This window comes from Pan paniscus, chromosome 2 (genome assembly GCF_029289425.2).
Source record: "Pan paniscus chromosome 2, NHGRI_mPanPan1-v2.0_pri, whole genome shotgun sequence".
Classification (NCBI taxonomy): Eukaryota; Metazoa; Chordata; class Mammalia; order Primates; family Hominidae; genus Pan; species Pan paniscus.
This window is the reverse complement of record NC_085926.1, coordinates 103,622,126-103,640,107: the sequence shown is the minus strand read 5'-3', so window position 1 is coordinate 103,640,107 and position 17,982 is coordinate 103,622,126. Positions and strand designations below refer to the sequence as shown.

Genomic DNA, 17,982 nt, shown 5'->3' with positions numbered 1-17,982 from the left:
ATGAAGGATGTTTCATGGAGGGATGGGCATTTCATGACTCATGAAGTACAGGCACAATTGGGAAAGGCGGAAGATGAGAAAAAACAAGGGTGTGAAATTTGGCATCGTTCAGGGGACGGTGGGAAACTCAGCGAATTAGATCATTCTCCAGTGGGAACTTCTCTTGGAACTGCGAGATATTTAGCAGGCATAGGAGTTGGAAGCAATTACACATACTCTGGGTAGTAGGCTCTAAATCAGTGACAACATATGATTATATTCTAGTGCTAAATGAACTCTGGATATATGTGCATGTAATAAAACATCTAAGCTCAATTACCTTTGATAACTCAGAGAACATTAGAAAATGAAATCTTGCTAATTAGAGATTAAATTTTCACATTCTGTTTATTAAATCCATATTGGCAAGCGAGCTGGAAGTTGCAGTGTGCTTCATTTGTATTTAACATTAAATACCTGCTTCTCCTGTAAATGAAGCAAGAATAACAAATTCATAGTAAAATGTATTTTTTCTAATACTTCAGTTTGTAAGTGCATCTAAAATTAGTCATACTTTCTCCCTATTTACTCTTGATTTTTCCCTCAGAAACAGTGCAGTTGTTTCACTTAACTAGAGAAATATTTTAACAGTGCATGCTTGCCAGCAAATTAGTTTTCAATTTTGCATGCTGCAAGTCAGCCATAGTTAGCAGTACAAATGCTAGCTTTTAATGGCACAGTTATCTCTCCAGTTTATTTTTGTTTCTGACTCTGTGGGTAGCAGTTGTTCACTGTAGACAATATGCAAAGTATATAAGAGAAAGAAAAAAGTGAGATACATAAGCACAAGCATATGCATATGCTAAATATCAATGTCCAGAGTTTTAACATTTTGACATTTTTTATTTAAACTTGTTTTTACCTTATTTAGATTATATGGTAGAGATAATTTTATGCCCTCCTTTCTTAACATTATCATAAGCATTTTTCTTAATTGTTTAGTTATGCATTGTGTTTATTACAAAACCAGCATGGAATGCTGATGTGAACAGTAGAATAAAATCAGACTGTGTCCCACACCTGACTCCGCCATTAAGTATTTGTCTTTTTTTTTTTTTTTTTTTTTTTTGAGATGGAGTCTCACTCTGTCGCCCAGGCTGGAGTGCAGTGGTGCGATCTCGGCTCACTGCAACCTCTGCCTCCTGGGTTCAAGCGATTCTCCTGCCTCAGCCTTTCAAGTAGCTGGGACTATTAGTCATCCGCCACTATGCCCGGCTAATTTTTTTATTTTTAGTGGAGACGGGGTTTCACCATATTGGCCAGGCTGGTCTCGAACTCCTGACCTTGTGATCCACCCACCTCACACTCCCAAAGTGCTGGGATTACAGGCATGAGCCACCATGCCCAGCCTTTGTCTTATTTTTAACAGGAAAACTTCTCTGGGCCTTTCCCCATCTGGTAGAAGAGAGGATCAGTTTAACTTAAATTATCTCCAAAATCCTTTTGAGATTCAGCTTTTTAGGTTCTATACAGTGTGTTTTTTTAAAGGATACTGATGGCAAACCTGACAATAACAGTTGAGTCAAGAGTCCTGGCTGTGGATGGTCTTAGAACAGAGGTCTTAGCAAAATGCCACTCACAGAAATAGGAATGTCGGATGTTCGAGAGTTCATTTCCATCTTAGACTCTTGGTATATGTTTCAAAATCAGGCCAAAGCAAAATTACGCATTGCTACCAAACATACACTTCTGTAGTTCTCACAAATGTTGAAAACTCCAATGTTAAATCCAAGAATGTCAAAGCTAACATTTACCTTACATTTATACTATGTTGTTATAAATATTTACTGAAATAGAATTGTTAAATATTTGATATTGTTTACTCTGATTCCCATTTACATGATGTCAGAGGCTGCTCTGTCATAGTGTTTCCTGTTAAACTGTATCTTTGCAATTATTTGACTTTTATTGTGTAATTTGTCTTGAGACCTAGAAGAGTATGAGATTTACTTTTAAAAAACATACTGTTGTAAAAGCAATCTGAAATTATTTGTATCTATATACTTAATTTTTCTAAATTAATGTTTTTTTCTAAATGGTTTCTGCTTAACATCTTTGACACTTAGCTATAAATATAAAATTGTAAGTAAATCCTAGAAACATGGGTAATTATTTTTTTGGAGGGAGAACAAAATAATCCTATGTGGATTCTTTTTACTTTATAGTTTAAATTATTTATTTACTAAATTATATTTATTTTGAAATAATTTGATTTTTCAAAATTAACACTAAATGATACTCTGAATAGTTAAGGAAATATTTATTTTACTTGGCACACAATAGATTGGCAAATGAACAGAGGCATTATTACAAGTAATAATGGAGTAATTACTTCCAGGTAAGATAATGTTCTGAAATGCTGAGGAATATCTTTTTTTTTTTTTTAAGAATTTTTTGTGTGTGTGTGCCTTGTCTTTTAGAGATGGACCTTTTGTACTTTTGATATATTAAACTTAGGCTTTCAAATAGCCATGAATCAATATTACTTGGTTTTGCATTTTTGTAAGAAAGGTTTTTTTGTTGTTGGAGGTGGTATTATCTATTTTTATGAATATATATTCTTATAATATAGATTTTTCTAAAGAGATAAGTGCTTGTATTTTTGGTTCCATAAACAGAGAATACAAATTTCACCTAACTGTCCTATTTTCATTCAGTTGCTTTACTGACTAGAGGTTCAGTTTGTACAAGATAAAATCCTTTATCCTCTTTGGAATTTAAGCTCTAGTTAGGGAGAAGAGAAAGTAAACAAATAACTATATTGTATATTGTCAGCTAGTGGTAAGTGCTAGGAGGAAAAATAAGCAGGGAAGAGGATAAATAATGATAGAGAGGTTTATACTTTAGATGAGGTCATTAGGAAAGACCTCTCTGAAAGGCTAATATTTGAACAGAAACTTGAAGGAAGTAAGGGAGCAAACCATGAGGTTATCTGTGTGAAGAGCACAGAGGCTGGATAGAACACAAGTACAAAGCAACTTCAAATCTGTTTCTCTGATTTACAAACAAGTTAGTGAAAATGCTTATAAGTAAAGCTTATCTTAAAGCTTGATAGTATACCACACAGACTTTTTTTTGATGTCATGAAAGACCCTTGAAAATTAGCATGTATATGATAAAATTTAGTGTTTTGAGGAAATGATTTATATGTGGCACATGTGCAAAAATCATTTCAAATATAGCTATATTTTGTTTTGTCTCTTCTCTGGACTATTTGAGTTAGACATTTTTCCCTGTTAGGATTGGGATAATGTAATATAAGAAATATGGTGTAATGTATAGGGCAAGCTCTAAAGATTCTATTTTAACAGAAGATATTTTTCGTTACTTGCCTTCAGATACTATTAAAGGAAGATAGATTCTTATATGTAGAAAACAAGCTTACTAATTAAGCATAGCATTGGATACTATCTCCTGTGCTGGCGTGAAAATTCACTTGTTTCTTGGTTTGTTTCAAGTGTGCATATGTGGAAGATGAATGTATTTATCACTGAAGGCCCAAATAACTAACACAATGAATTTAATAAAATGTCCAGGTTGTGGGGGGAGGGGGTGACTATGCATCTTTGAGAGTGTATGTCCCTATGTATTACCAGTGTATTAACTCAGTAATAACAGCAACAGTGCAGAACACTCCGGGAATGTAGGATGAGAATATAAAGGGATTACAGTAATAAGTGTAATGGTAGGCTTTAATGTGGAGTCAGCCAAATACAATTTGTTCAGCTTTATTCCTCTGGTATCCTAAAAATTTCCCATAAATTTAGTCAATGACTGAAAATTGTCCCATGCCCCATAAGATAGAAATTTTTTCTACTGCCAAATGTCACATACATGAATAGATAATGACTAAATATAAATCTAATTATTTTACCTGTTATTTAGTAGTAAGTAAAATTAAACCTGTTTTTTGAATGAGTTTGTGGAGGAAAATAAAACCCCACATGTAATTCCAGATGGTATAATTAGTTACATGACTCTAGTTTTTTATTTTGCTATTTTATATACAACTTCTTTATCTCATTTGTACCATCCTCTTCTGTTATTTTTTTTAACAGAAACCAGTTTTTTTTTTTCAGAACTGGATAAGATTAATTTTTAATAAAAACTATGTAATCTTGAATAAAATACACTGGAATGTTATTCTTTTGGTTTATTTCTAATCCAAATAGACTATTATACTGATATTAAACATTTTCATTAAAAAACATAAGCAGAAAAATAAAATCTGAATCTTTAGAACTTTATTAAAATGGTGATAAATGGAACACCTAAGTATTTTTTTCATATTTAGATACAAACACCACTTGAAAACTATTTTTTCACTTCTAGATATAATTCTCTAAAATCTGTGTAAGCTGACAATTTATACTAGTAAGTTTTAGCAATAAGCCTTATTATTCCATGAAGTATTAGATGAGCTTTGCTTTTCTCTTCATTCTGAAATAATCTACTGATTTGTGGCAAAGCAAAAGAGTGGGGGAAATTACTCGAGAAATTCTCTATCAATGAAGGTAAAATATCAAATTAGCCACAACATATGTGATTTAAAAAATGGTCCATTGTTGACTCATAATGAACTGCTTCTTTGGAAACTTAAATCTTTGGAGGGAACCTGCAACAGGCAGATCTTAGAACATTTGTGATATTGAATAGTTGTTGAATGTTTAGTGAAAAATACTGTTTTCTTTTTACATAGTGTATGCTTGAATTGCATAGAAAGGGATTCATTATAAATGAAAGTATCTTAGGCATAGAGAGGATGTACAGTATATATTTCTCATTTCATTTGGTAATAGAACCCATTCTGGTCCTTGACTTAGCTAAATTGATGGCTGTATTTACAGGAATTTATGGAAAAGTAATATTATAAGTCTCTCCCAGCTCCGGTGCCATCAGATCACCATTTTGCAGCCCATATACTTAACTTCCTTTAATTGGAAAGTAAATCCTCCAAAGTTAAACCATAATAGGTGTAATAATAGATTATTATTAAGGCCCTTAGCTTGTGCTGTAGGTAGTGACACTGGACCTTTTGTCACTATGCTTTTGTCTCTGTGCTTTTGTCTCCCTGTAACGCTCATGTGAATTCTAAAGTTGCTCAAACAACAAGAATTTAAAGATCAGTATTGAAATTTTTTTCAAAGATAGGTATCAATAAACATACACTTGAAAAATCTTAGTTTTTCTTTGATCTTTGAATGTCCTATCTAATGACTTAGATAATATGGTTGAAACTTAAATCTTTAGATTTTTCAAAATGCCTTCTTGTAATGGTCACAAAGAAAAGCCCCTAAAATTGTTTCTGTTCTAACTAATAAAAAGAAATAAAAATGAATGTTAATTCAGGCATGTTTGTTTAATATACCAAAGGCCTCTTGCTCCCTCTATAGAAGGTGCTTCAAAATTGCAGTCACTTAGTTTTTTTTTTTTTTTTTTTCCTTCCTTTTTAAATTGAACAGATTTCTCATGAGGTTCATGATGATTAACAAAAAGATTTGGATCCATGTGTGTATTCCCAATGCCTTGCAAACTAGTTGGTCGTCCTAAAGTGAATCAGGATGAGTTTGTGAATTTCTGCCTTGGCATTTTTCATTGGCTTCAGCCAGGGTTAGATTAAACTCTGGTAGCAACAGTTATGAAAAACATTGTTTATGTTTGCCCATTTGTTTGGGTTTGTTTTATTTGGTTTATTTACTCTTATGGATAAGTGAAATGCTTAATGTTTTTGATATTAGGTGATGGTTTTACTCATTTTAATTCTCTTTTATTTAGCCAGGGAATTTAAACCATACTTCAAAGACTTAAAAATAAGTTCTCTCATTATCTACATCTAATCATTCCATTCATTTCTAGCTCTCAGTTGTTGGTAGGAAGAAAAACCTAACAACTTCAACTATAATTTCACAGGATAGTTAAGTTTTACAGAATTAAACTGGATATTTTTCCAACTATAGATAATATTCACAGGAGACAAAAAGTTTGACCATTCTATAAAGACTTCTTTAATATATAAAACAACCATGCTTATTATTGTAGCATCATATTTTACCCATTTAAATTGGAACAAAATATTAATATTTTAATAGATTTGGTTTGAATAAATTTATACATTTTGTCTTACAAATCCAACATCTTTTTATTTTATTCTACAGGTTACTAGTTTTTCCTATTGTGCCATTTAAAATTGTGAGGATGAAAATTCTTTTATCCCATCAAGGGTCTTAACAAAAGATTGAAAATTGTTTTCATTTGTATTTGATATAAGAACAGCTTCTCTGATGATACCCTGTAACTGAAAAATGAACATAAGTGATAAAGTAGCTTCTTTGACTTGAATATGTCACATCAGACTTGCCTGTTTTGAATATTATGCTTAAACTAGATTGGATTTTTTTCCCCTGGTAGGTGTACTGGTCCGTTAGCAAATTCTCTTTCAGAGAAAACAAGAGACCCAGTAGAGGAAGATGATGATGAATACAAGATTCCTTCATCCCACCCTGTTTCCCTGAATTCACAACCATCTCATTGTCATAATGTAAAACCTCCTGTTCGGTAAGAGTATGGGCAGATTTTTGCCACTTACATCTGCATAAGCATTATCATTTGTAATGTTTGTTTTTAAACAATTGATTCACGTCTAGTTAAAAATCCTTGATTTCCAGCTCAAATCCTTCTCTTCCTATATACCATTTCCAGCATTACTTTTAAAGAAAACTAAAAGATGCAGATTTCTCATTAATCAGCAAGTCACTTTATTTTATCAGTTCTAAGCACCTATCTCATGAAGAAAAATTAGTGCTCAGAAGCTAAGGTATTATTCTGACCTTCCTTAGAATTTTTCTTCATGATGTACATACTAGTATAATTTAAATTCATTTTCCTTCTTGATGTACTTGCTACCTACTTCTATTCAGATTTTGAAGAAGTGGGAAAAAAATACCAAGGTGTTTCTCTTAACTTTTTGTTTTTCTATCAAGTGCTATTTACCTTCCTTTAGATCAAATAAGAATGTGAGGAATAGGCCAGGCGTGGTGGCTCACGCCTGTAATCCTAGCACTTTGGGAGGCTGAGGCGGGCAGATCATGAGGTCAGGAGTTTGAAACCAGCCTGACCAACATGGTGAAACCCTGTCTCTACTAAAAATACAAAAATTAGCCGGGTGTGGTGGTGGGCGCCTGTAATCCCAGCTACTCAGGAGGCTGAGGCAGGAGAATCGCTTGAACCCGGGAGGCAGAGGTTGCAGTGAGCCGAGATTGTGCCACTGCACTCCAGCCTGGGTGACGGAGCGAGACACCATCTCAAAAAAAAAAAAAAAGAATGTGTGGAATAATGGGGGTTTTTTCCTTACTTTTGTGGCTTGTTCTCACTTACATGGGGATAGCCTTGGTCTTTGACTTGGAAGCTCCATCGAGGTGAATAAGAGTTATTAATAATGGGTTGTTTGTATTGAAATATTACTTTATCTTTAAGTAAAGGCATGAGTCTGCATTTATATTATTGAATTTATAAACTGAAATCTATTATTTCTAGGTTTGTTTGTTTTACCTGACTGACATATATGAGGTACTCAGTACTCCCAGCTACAAAACTTACTTTCTGAGTTCTGGTTTCCTTTGTATAACATTCCTGGGGCCATGCTTGGCACATAGAATAGGGCTCAAGTACTGCTGGTGGCCCTACATTCCAGCATCTCTCCATGACTGACTGAGGGATAGGGGAGATGGCAATTACTTCAGTCATCTGTGCCATCTTTACTTAGTGTGCCATTTCCTTTTGAGGTCAAGTCAATCAACTGAAAACATTTTATAAGTACAGTGTTCCCTTCTTGTCCAATGAAAAACTAAAAAATGTTTTAATGTGTTTCTTCAGGCATCTCACTGAGGTAGGAAATGCAGCACTTGGAAAGAGAAGCACATTTTCATTTTAAGCAGATATCTGTCTTAATAAGTGACCCTGGTTAGAATTATCAACATTCTGCTGAATTATTACCCAGAATTATTAATAGTCTACAGCGCAGGACTTTATTTTTTTAAAAGCAAGAACCTAAACACTCTTTGCTATTGCTGGTGTTTAGATAAGACATCTGTTGATAAAATCATATCATTGAGAAGACAAAGAAATAACGAGGAGGTAATTTTATGTATCAGAAGAACCAAGTAGCTAGTGATGTATTTGAGAACAAAAGATATTCCTTCTCATCAAATATAAGTTGTTACAATTTTCGGTTCTTTGGCTCTTACAAATGTGCAGTAATTTTTAAAAACTAAAGTAGGATGAGCTTTTTTTGGTCTCTTTGGGAGTCTTATTTTTTTTCATTGCTGGATAAGTGAGGAGTATAATTTTAATACGTTAAATTTTAATTGTTACATCATATTGGATGTGATTTTTTGTGGCAGAGCTCCCAAATCTTGAAAATAAATTTGAATTATAACCATCATTACCATTTTTCTATTGTTACAGAAAAGTAATAAATGTTGATAATCCCTAAATGTAATTGGAGTGAATTCTTTATCTAATTTGTTCTTGAAAGCTGATGGATGAAGTATCTTCTTTTGTGCTCTCCAAAGAGCTCTTTAAGCTTAACACTTTCTTTCCCTGTGTGTATTTTTCCCCCTTTGGAACATCAGGAGAAGTGAATTGTCAATATGTAGAAAAAGTGACCCAGTAAATGAGTAATTCAATTTAATTTCAGTAAAAATCCATCATTATTATGAAGATTCAATACATGATAACTATTTTTAAATGAACTATATCTGGCCCCTTAAAGAGAAGTGGCCACCAGAGAGAATAGAAATGAATTTCAGATGAAGCATTCTTGCATTATCTATTCAAATATCCACCGTCTCTTCCATTACATATGCACTTTTACTTTGCTCTAAAAATTCAGAGTAAATCAGAGAAAAGTAAAATGTAAACTCTGATTTCTATAGCTCTTTGTCAGTTGATTGTTATAGAGCTATATGCTGAAGGCAAAATATGCTCCTTATCTTCTCTTCCTGCTGCTATCTTCCCATGGCTCAATTTTAACCATTGTGTTCATAGTATGATTCCGAAGAATTAATACCAATAATTTGGCTGGGTTCGGTGGCTCATGCCTGTTATCCCAGCACTTTGGGAGGGTGAGGTAGGCAGATCACTTGCGGCCAGGAGTTTGAGACCAGCCTGGGCAACATGGCAAAACCCTGTCTCTACTAAAAAATAAAAAAAATTGGCTGGGCGTGGTGGTGCACGCTTGTAATCCCAGCTACTTGGGAGGCTAAGGCATGGGAATTGCTTGAACCTGGTAGGCGGAGGTTGCGGTGAGCCAAGATCATGCCACTGCACTCCAGCCTTTGCAACACACAGATACACACACAACAAAACAAAAAAAGCCCCAACAACTCAAGCATACTTTTCTGGTAAGTAGTACCCTTTACAAACACATTAAAAACTGTACTTGTCGTGTACCCAAGGCCTTTGCTAAAGTCATTTTCTGTAGTGTCAGAGGGCCAGAATTTTGTTCTTGGCAGTGGTGAAATAGTACCACAGGCTCTAGTTCTTTGAATGTTCCTGTCAGAATTGTAATGGAATTATTGAAAGTTCAATAATTTTTCTTCTTTTATGTGCTGTAGCTTATTTTTATTACAAGGAAATTTTAAGTTACAGAAGCAAAAATATGATATTAAATACTATCAACAAATAATAAAGTCATTGAGACTGCTATATGTTTTTGCCTTGGCACACACATCTTTTTTTACTTCAAAAACTTGACCAGGTTCTATTGAATACTTCCACAGAGATAAGTTAATTTTACATAGTGTTTAGGATATCAACAATTTTTGTGGCCCTTGCAATTCTTGGTTATAGTTTAAAAAAAGAGAGACTGTGTTACTTGAGATATTTACTTCTACATTTTAAAATAAGGGATGAGTATCTTGATGTTATTACTGGTAATTTTCCAGAAAAGAAAAATATATGTTCAAACTTTATTAAATAAACAGGAATACTAGTTCCCTCTACCTCTCAAGTTACTTTTAATTGGAAAGTATTCTCCTTATATAATTTTACTCTGAACTGTCCTTTAGGTCTTGTGATAATGGTCACTGTATGCTGAATGGAACACATGGTCCATCTTCAGAGAAGAAATCAAACATCCCTGACTTAAGCATATATTTAAAGGGTACGTATAGAATATAATTTCCTTTGTGATGTACATCTTAATGGTCAGAATTTAAAGGCAAAATTTCATGCCGTTGTACTGAAAATACATTAAGGTTTTGTGTTATCCTCTAGGAGATGTTTTTGATTCAGCCTCTGATCCAGTGCCATTACCACCTGCCAGGCCTCCAACTCGGGACAATCCAAAGCATGGTTCTTCACTCAACAGGACGCCCTCTGATTATGATCTTCTCATCCCTCCATTAGGTTGAAACCTTTAAAAAAGTTTTGAACAACCCACCCCTCCTTCTTTTAATTTCAGAATTTTCAGAATTCAGAGTTCGGTATAACACAGACTCACTGGGTTGTGAATTTGCCTGAAATTTGAATGGGTTCTCCAGGTGCCGGTGACTCCCAAGTTCATGAGACCATTACTCCATGTAGATGATTAAAGTAGTAGTGTAGTAGTTGGGCATCAGTCAGGTTTTAAGCAAGTTGTTTTGTCCATACTAAATGTAGTCTAAAAACACATGAGAGCTTTGTGCTCTAGTAGTTTTGAAGTGATGACTTGAAGTGTTGAGATTTTATTTAAGTATAATAATTCTTAATAAATATGAACTTGCTTTTCTTGCAGCATGAGCACCAGTTCCACTTACGCTAATTAAATTATGCAAAATTAAATAGTTGTATGTAGAGAACTGATAATAAATTCTGTTTTATTCTAATCATTACAACTATAACACATTCAAAAAAATCTCAATTTCCTTGTTTCAAATTATAATAATGAAGAAACATCCTATGTGTATTTGTTTGTATCCACAGGTGAAGGTATATGTAGGTGTGTGTATATGTTGAAGTTGGCTGGTGCCACTGTCACTGTTAATTTCATTAATTCTAATTAGGAAGCATCTCACCCTGTTTTTAGAAGACAGAATGTCTGCACACCTTACATAAGGCTTCACAATAACAAGTCACTGTAACATAAAATAATATATGATGAAAGTCAATTTACAAGCTTTTCTGAACTGGCTGTTAGGCCACCAGAAATACGAAATGAACCTTTCCATTTTCTCACAAGTACCACTGACTAGTATTTTGAATGACACAATTGCAGTATCTTTTGCTCCTGTTCTTTCTGTAGTTCAGGACTTTATTCTCACCTACGTCAATTACAAAAGCCTCCTAACTCTGTTACCTACAGTCTTTCTCTCCCTTCCACTTCTTCCTGCACACTGGTTTTTGACATATTGCCCAGATCTTCATCACCTGGATAAGCATTGTTCAATAAAGCTTTCTGTGGTGATGTAAAGGATCCGTATATTTGCATATGGGTTAAGTGTGATTATGGAACTGACTTTTCATTAAATTTAAATAGCTATATGTGGACGGGTGACTACTTTATATGACAAAGTAGACACATTTTCCAACCTGTCTTTTTACCTTGACCTTTTTCTAGGTCTTCTTACGCATGTCATTTTTTTCTTCATACTGTTTACTCTACTTAGACGATCCTGTCCTTGCATTTGATGAATAAATTTTTGAGCCTTCTGATATCCCAGGACTTCCTGTTCTTCAACACTTCACTGAATACCACTTGTCTACATTTCTCTTTCCTCATCCAATGCGTATGTCTCTTTTATGGGACCAATCAAACACTTTCACTTGTAAATCATACCTATTTGTGAGCTTTTTTTTAAGCTCCTTTCATGGAATCTCAGCTCCTTGAGTCAGAGCCTTATAATTTTGATTTTCATATCATGCATGAGCCTGGCCCAGTGTCAGATGTTTAAGGGCTGAAAAAAGATTTGAATAAATATGATAATGTAGGAAATAGCTGAAGATTAAAATGATAGCAAAACTCTGTCTCGTGCATCTTCAGATGTGTTAATAAGAAAAATATGATTAAAGAAATTAGTGTGCAAATTTTTTCTAAAGCAAGTTCAGTAAATAGTAATATCTTTTTTTTTTTGAGACAGAGTCTTTCTCTGTCACCAGGCTGGAGTGCAATGGCACGATCGTGGCTCACTGCAGCCTCCGCCTCCTGGGTTCAAGCGATTCCCCTGCCTCAGCCTCCCGAGTAGCCGGGATTACAGTCATGTACCACCATGCCCGGCTAATTTTTTGTATTTTAGCAGACATGGGGTTTCACCATGTTGGCCAGGATGGTCTAGATCTCCTGACCTCATGATCCACCCACCTTGGCCTCCCAAAATGCTGGGATTACAGACATGAGCCACCACGTCAAGCTTCATTTTTCTTTAAATATGCCATTATGTTTAAATCATTCAACTTAAAAGTGTAGATTTTTATTATTAGAATATGTGTTTATGTATACCCTGTCTCATTCCTAAAGTATTTTGAGATAGCTTACCAAACATGTGCTTTTTTTTTTTTTTTAAGACTCAAGGTAATGAAAACTATGAGTAGAATAGTAAGGTGTGGCAGGGGACAAATAAGTAGATATAAAACTATGCTGCAATATTCTAGTTATTAAAGCTGGGAAATATGCAAATGTAAGTAGTGCTTGGAACCAGAGAAGGTTCTATATTTAGCTGTTCTTCTGTAGCTAAATCTGACAAATTGAAAAATATCATATTCTCTGCTCTAGGTACATTTTATGTATATTTTGACAGCATATCAAATATATGAAACATTAGGTTAAATAAATTAAAATCCAGTGGAATAAACTATATGGGATAATCTAAACTATTCTTTGACATTAAATTATATGTATTTGATGTGATTTTCCAGTTAAAGGCTGTGAACTCTTTTTGCTACACAGAAAATCCTGTTTTCATAGTGTGACTGATAATAATTTTTAGTTCAAACTCTGAGTCCTAATATTATAAAGGTTACAAGTGAACTATGAGCTGTTTCATAAGTTACAATGCTGCTTTTTATAAAAAGGCCTGATAGAAAAAGTTTGCATGGGTGTGTATGTATGTATGTATGTATGTATATGTGTGCATGTGTGTGTTTCTCTCCAGACTCTCCCACAAAATAATTAGATCCCATTATCAAAGTTGGTGAACTGCTGGATAAACCCTGCGAGTGAAATTCTTTATAAGCAGCAAGAGAAAATCAATTATTACTTTTGTTAGATGCTGTGTATTTTGATTAATGAAGTTCTGCTGCTGATATCGACCTTTCTTTAAATGCAGGTGAAGATGCTTTTGATGCCCTTCCTCCATCTCTCCCACCTCCCCCACCTCCTGCAAGGCATAGTCTCATTGAACATTCAAAACCTCCTGGCTCCAGTAGCCGGCCATCCTCAGGACAGGATCTTTTTCTTCTTCCTTCAGGTAGGAGGGAAAAGCCAAAGAAAACTATTCACTTAAAGCAAAAATATTTCCAAAACCATACTATCAAATAAATGTTAGTGATTCATTAGTCTCTACCTCCCTAGCAGAACAGAAAAATCCCTGGGTGGTAAAAGTAGCAATCGTGGGTACGTTTGTTTGTCAGTTGATTGGTTTAATGCCAACAGAATTACAGAGATGGAAAGAGCAATAAGGAACTACAGAATGTAGAAATGATGCTGTAGAGATTGTCCAGTCCAGAAACCTCCTTATGTTACAAATGCAACCCTGAGAACCAGAACTGCTAAGGGGTTAGGCTAATAGTAATGGGAACAATATTTAGACTTTGTCTTCCGATTCCCAATGCAATGTTTTTTAATAGGTTTTCAAAATTTTACTAGATATGCCTTAGTGTCATAATTTTGTTCAAAACATAAGATTTTGGTAAATTATGTTGTTATAACAAGAATAGAGAAGTTTTTCTGAAATAGCTGCATTTTATTGTTTTGTTGTGATATTTTTAATGCCTCAGTGTGTATCTACTCACTAATTATTGGTATTCTAAGGAAAACTAATTTTTTCTTAGTAACTATTTAATATTATTATTTATATATGTATATATTATATAATATTATTTGTTTAATATTAGTAAACTAATTTTTTGTATTAGTATATTTTAAAATTTCAAAAGAGGATCTGAAATAAAAATGAAGACTTAATAAACTATCTGTTGCATTAGTTAGAATTATCAGGAAAAAGAAAAAAAATGTTATATGGAATCTGCTGATACTAATTAACAGTTCCAGTCTGTCTTGTTAGTGATACTGTGCCCTGAAACCTTTGCCTCCTGGACTTGATTTGGGAAAATACAGGGTAAAGATGTTCTTTTTTTCACAGTTCCTTACATTTCTACATGAGATAAATCATGAAAATCTTTAAAAAGTGCTCAGTTTGTCCTTTAGCTACGTATATACCTCATGGAAACTTGAGAATCTTTATTCCCAACTGATTCCCTTATCAGCTTCCTCAGTTGATTATTAGTCATGTCTACCATCAGTTTTTGTTAGTTTTTTTTTTTTTTACTTGGTTTGATAGTTTAGAAAGTTTGAAGAGATTTGATAAGACACACAAGTTATGGACGTACAACTTGGAATACACAGCTTCAATTTCTTAAAGTGGTTTATTTTTCAAGAATAATCTTCTGCTTTTACATCAGTAAATATTGATTGAGCCATTCACTGTTTACCCATTTGTGATAGATGCCTCCTGACCTGTGGAACCTTATGAGTTTACTGGATTCTGCCAATTAAAGCACTAGTGTCATATCCCATTCCAGTCCAAGCAGGAAGTATAGTGTATGAGTCCGTTTTCACACTGCCATAAAAGCACTACCCAAGACTAGGTAATTTATAAAGAAAAGGGGTTTCATTGCTTCACAGTTCTGCATGCCTGGGGAGGCCTCAGAAAACAAACAATCATGGCAGAGGTGAAGGGGAACCAGGGCATGTCTTACATGGCAGCAGGTGCAAGAGAGAGTGAGCAAGCAGGGAAAATGCCAGACATTTATCAAAAACCAGATCTCATGAGCACTCACTATCATGAGAACAGCATGGGGGAACCACCCCCATGATCCAGTCATCTCCCATCAGTTCCCTCCCTAACACGTGGGGATTACAACTCAAAATGAAATTTGAGTGGGGACACAGAGCCAAACCATATCATAACTGCTTGGGCTTTTATTCATATAGTTACATGTAAACGCTGCTGTATTTCGCTATTTTTTTTCACTTATTCAAAACTTTGTCTTATACATAGACTTTAACATGATTTTTAGAACAATGAGTCATTCCAAATCTTAGTTACTTAAATTTCCTGATGCTAAGTTCAAGATAGTTTCTGGCTCTCCTATTACCTTTTATATGCGTAACTTAAGCCCCAATAGATGGAACTTTGATGATGTGGCTTTTTTGACAAATAAAGTCAAGCTTTCCAAGAGCTATAATAAAAGAGAACATTTTACACAAATACACACTTTTACCTGTTTTTGTCAAAAGAATTAATTGTAAAAGGTTTTAGTTATTTATTTTATCTTAATTGTTCATTTCCTTTTATATAAAATCTTCATAAAGAAACCCCTCAAGATTAATTGCTAAAAAAATTACTAGTTTAAAATGAAAATGTCCCCTCTTATTAGCTAAAATGCAATTTTTATAAACCGTTGTATTTATTTTATAGATTTGCCTGTTTTGTGTTTGCTTGGCTGCCAGGGAGCTCAACAACAGTTATCCTTAACTTAGAGTGTCAGGCTAGCATGGGCGTCAGGGCAATGTTTTTCAAGCCTGTTGACTCTCTCTTGACTTTCATTAATAGATGGACATATTCTAATTCTCTTCCCAATAATATCAACATCCCTTATAATAAGTATTTCTTAAAAAAAAAAAAAGGCAACTTTTTTGTTTCCTTTTCCAGTCTTTCATAATCATTTACATGACAGATTTCTAGTCTGGTACCAGATCCTTTATGACTTTTTTTTTTTTTTTTTTTTTGAGACAGGGTCTCACTCTGTTGCCCAAGCTGGAGTACAGTGGTGCGATCTCAGTTCACTGCAACCTCTGCCTCCGAGGTTCAAGTGATTCTCCTGCCTCTACCCGCTAAGTAGCTGGGATTACAGGTGTGCACCACTACACTCGGCTAATTTTTTATATTTTTAGTAGAGATGGGGTTTTGCCATGTTGGCCAGGCTGGTCTCGAACTCCTGGCCTTATGTGATCCCCCTGCTTCAACCTCCCAAAATGCTAGAATTGCAGGCGTGAACCACTGCACCCAGCCCCTTTATGACTTTCATTGTGACAATTATTTTGATTCAAATTTAAAACCGTGTGTATTAGCTTTCCTCCTTTTCAAAAGAAATATTTTAATATTTTAATGCTATTGCATATCATAGAGCATAAAGGTTTTTTTGGCTGATAAATGAGCATTTGAGTATTGTTTTGCAAAGTATTTAATACATTATACTGTCTAAAGAAATGTAAAAGATTCATTATAGCAGTTCTCCCTAAGAATTGACTTTATTAAGAATATGCTATAAATGCTAAAGTTTAACTCAGTAGTTTTAGAATTATAAAAGGTAAATAAAAGGGACTGCAAAATTTAAACAAACTCTGTGAGCATTTTACCGTTGTTTTCGTTGTTCAGTCTGTAAAATCTTAGTCTGGTGGAATGATACATCTTTTCTAAACATTATTGAGATTTGGTTTCCTGAGGAAATAATTATTTCTAATTAAAGACAAATGATAGGTGTCTTAGGAAGAGAGGTTGAATTTTCTCATGATATTATACTAAGTACCTAATCAAGCCTACATTTTTATTCCAGCATTCAGTGCCCTGCACAGTAGGGCCAGGTTCAGCTTTTCAGCCTTATAGCTCATTGACTTCTATATAGTAGTGATTGTCAAATTGCAGTGTCCTATGTCTCTGCAAAAGTGCCTCAGTACTGTTGTAGGATCAAGGGGGCAGGGCAAGCAGAGGCAGGGCTCTCATTCTTCTTTTATCTCTTTTCTATTTTAGGCTTTCATGTAAGATTTCTTTTGGCAGAATAGTAATGCCTACAGCTGTACATGAGCCCTCAATTTTGGACAGGCCAATCATATCTTAACAAAACCTGAAGTCCCCAACAAAAGCTTTACACTCTTTTGTCTCCAATCCCAAGGCTACCACTAGTGTATATGTGCTTTTTTCCATATTACAAAAAAGTACTTCCTTTTTGCTGGTAGATTGAAGTAGACACCCCTACCTCTACTTTGTGCCAGGTCAGGGCTCAAGAAACAAAGCAAAGACTGTATTTAAGTCCTGCTCATAACTATAACTAGGTGTCTTTGTGCAGTGCACAAAATACAGTGTTTTTGTCAGTCTTTATGCTACCTTTATTTTGCTGTTTCTCTAACCTGTAATCTCACTTGAAGATCTTATCTAATCTTAAAGTCACAGTTCAACTCTGAAAGCTAGCCAAATTGACTTTATTAAAGATAAATGGAAGTTTTATTCTTGGATCCAGAAATGCAACTGCATAAGTAAAATATGAAGAAAATCCAGATCATTAGCAACAATTGTTGAAAAGGTTTTAGGGGTTTTGTTGACTACAATCTTTATAAAGCATCATCATGATGAGAAAGCGCATGCCATTTGGGGCTTGAACTCACAGAATTCAAATCTGAGGAGTGAAGTCCTCCACAGTACTCAGCCTTTGTGGAGACCACTGTGTTCAGATGTTGAAGCATTAATGGGCTAGAGCAGCAATTCTCAAATTGTGTTCTCCGGATTCACAACATTAGCATCTCCTGGGGATTTGCTTTAAAATGAAAATTCAAGACTTAATAAATCAGAAACCCTGGGAATGGGACTCAGTGGTCACAAGCCTTCCTGGTGATTCTGATGCATGTTCAAGTTTGAAATATACTGGGCTGGGGTATTCTCAAAAAAGTGCAACCAGGATGATAAAGTAAAC

At 34.5% G+C, this 17,982-nt stretch overlaps 1 protein-coding gene across 22 annotated transcripts in view; it reads left to right on the top strand.

Annotated features, from left to right (window-relative positions):
• The window catches only part of CBLB (Cbl proto-oncogene B), a 217,072-nt gene that overhangs the window by 180,529 nt on the left and 18,561 nt on the right, over window positions 1–17,982 (top strand). For 8 of the 22 annotated variants that reach the window (XM_057301845.2, XM_057301846.2, XM_008978747.6 and 5 more), the window contains 4 exons: window positions 6,448–6,594; window positions 10,107–10,201; window positions 10,315–10,446; window positions 13,341–13,481. In XM_057301845.2, coding sequence (XP_057157828.1) covers window positions 6,448–6,594; window positions 10,107–10,201; window positions 10,315–10,446; window positions 13,341–13,481 — 515 coding nt within the window. The remainder of the gene's footprint in view (window positions 1–6,447; window positions 6,595–10,106; window positions 10,202–10,314; window positions 10,447–13,340; window positions 13,482–17,982) is intronic. The other 14 variants (XM_057301848.2, XM_003825052.7, XM_057301847.2 and 11 more) reach the window with 3 other exon arrangements.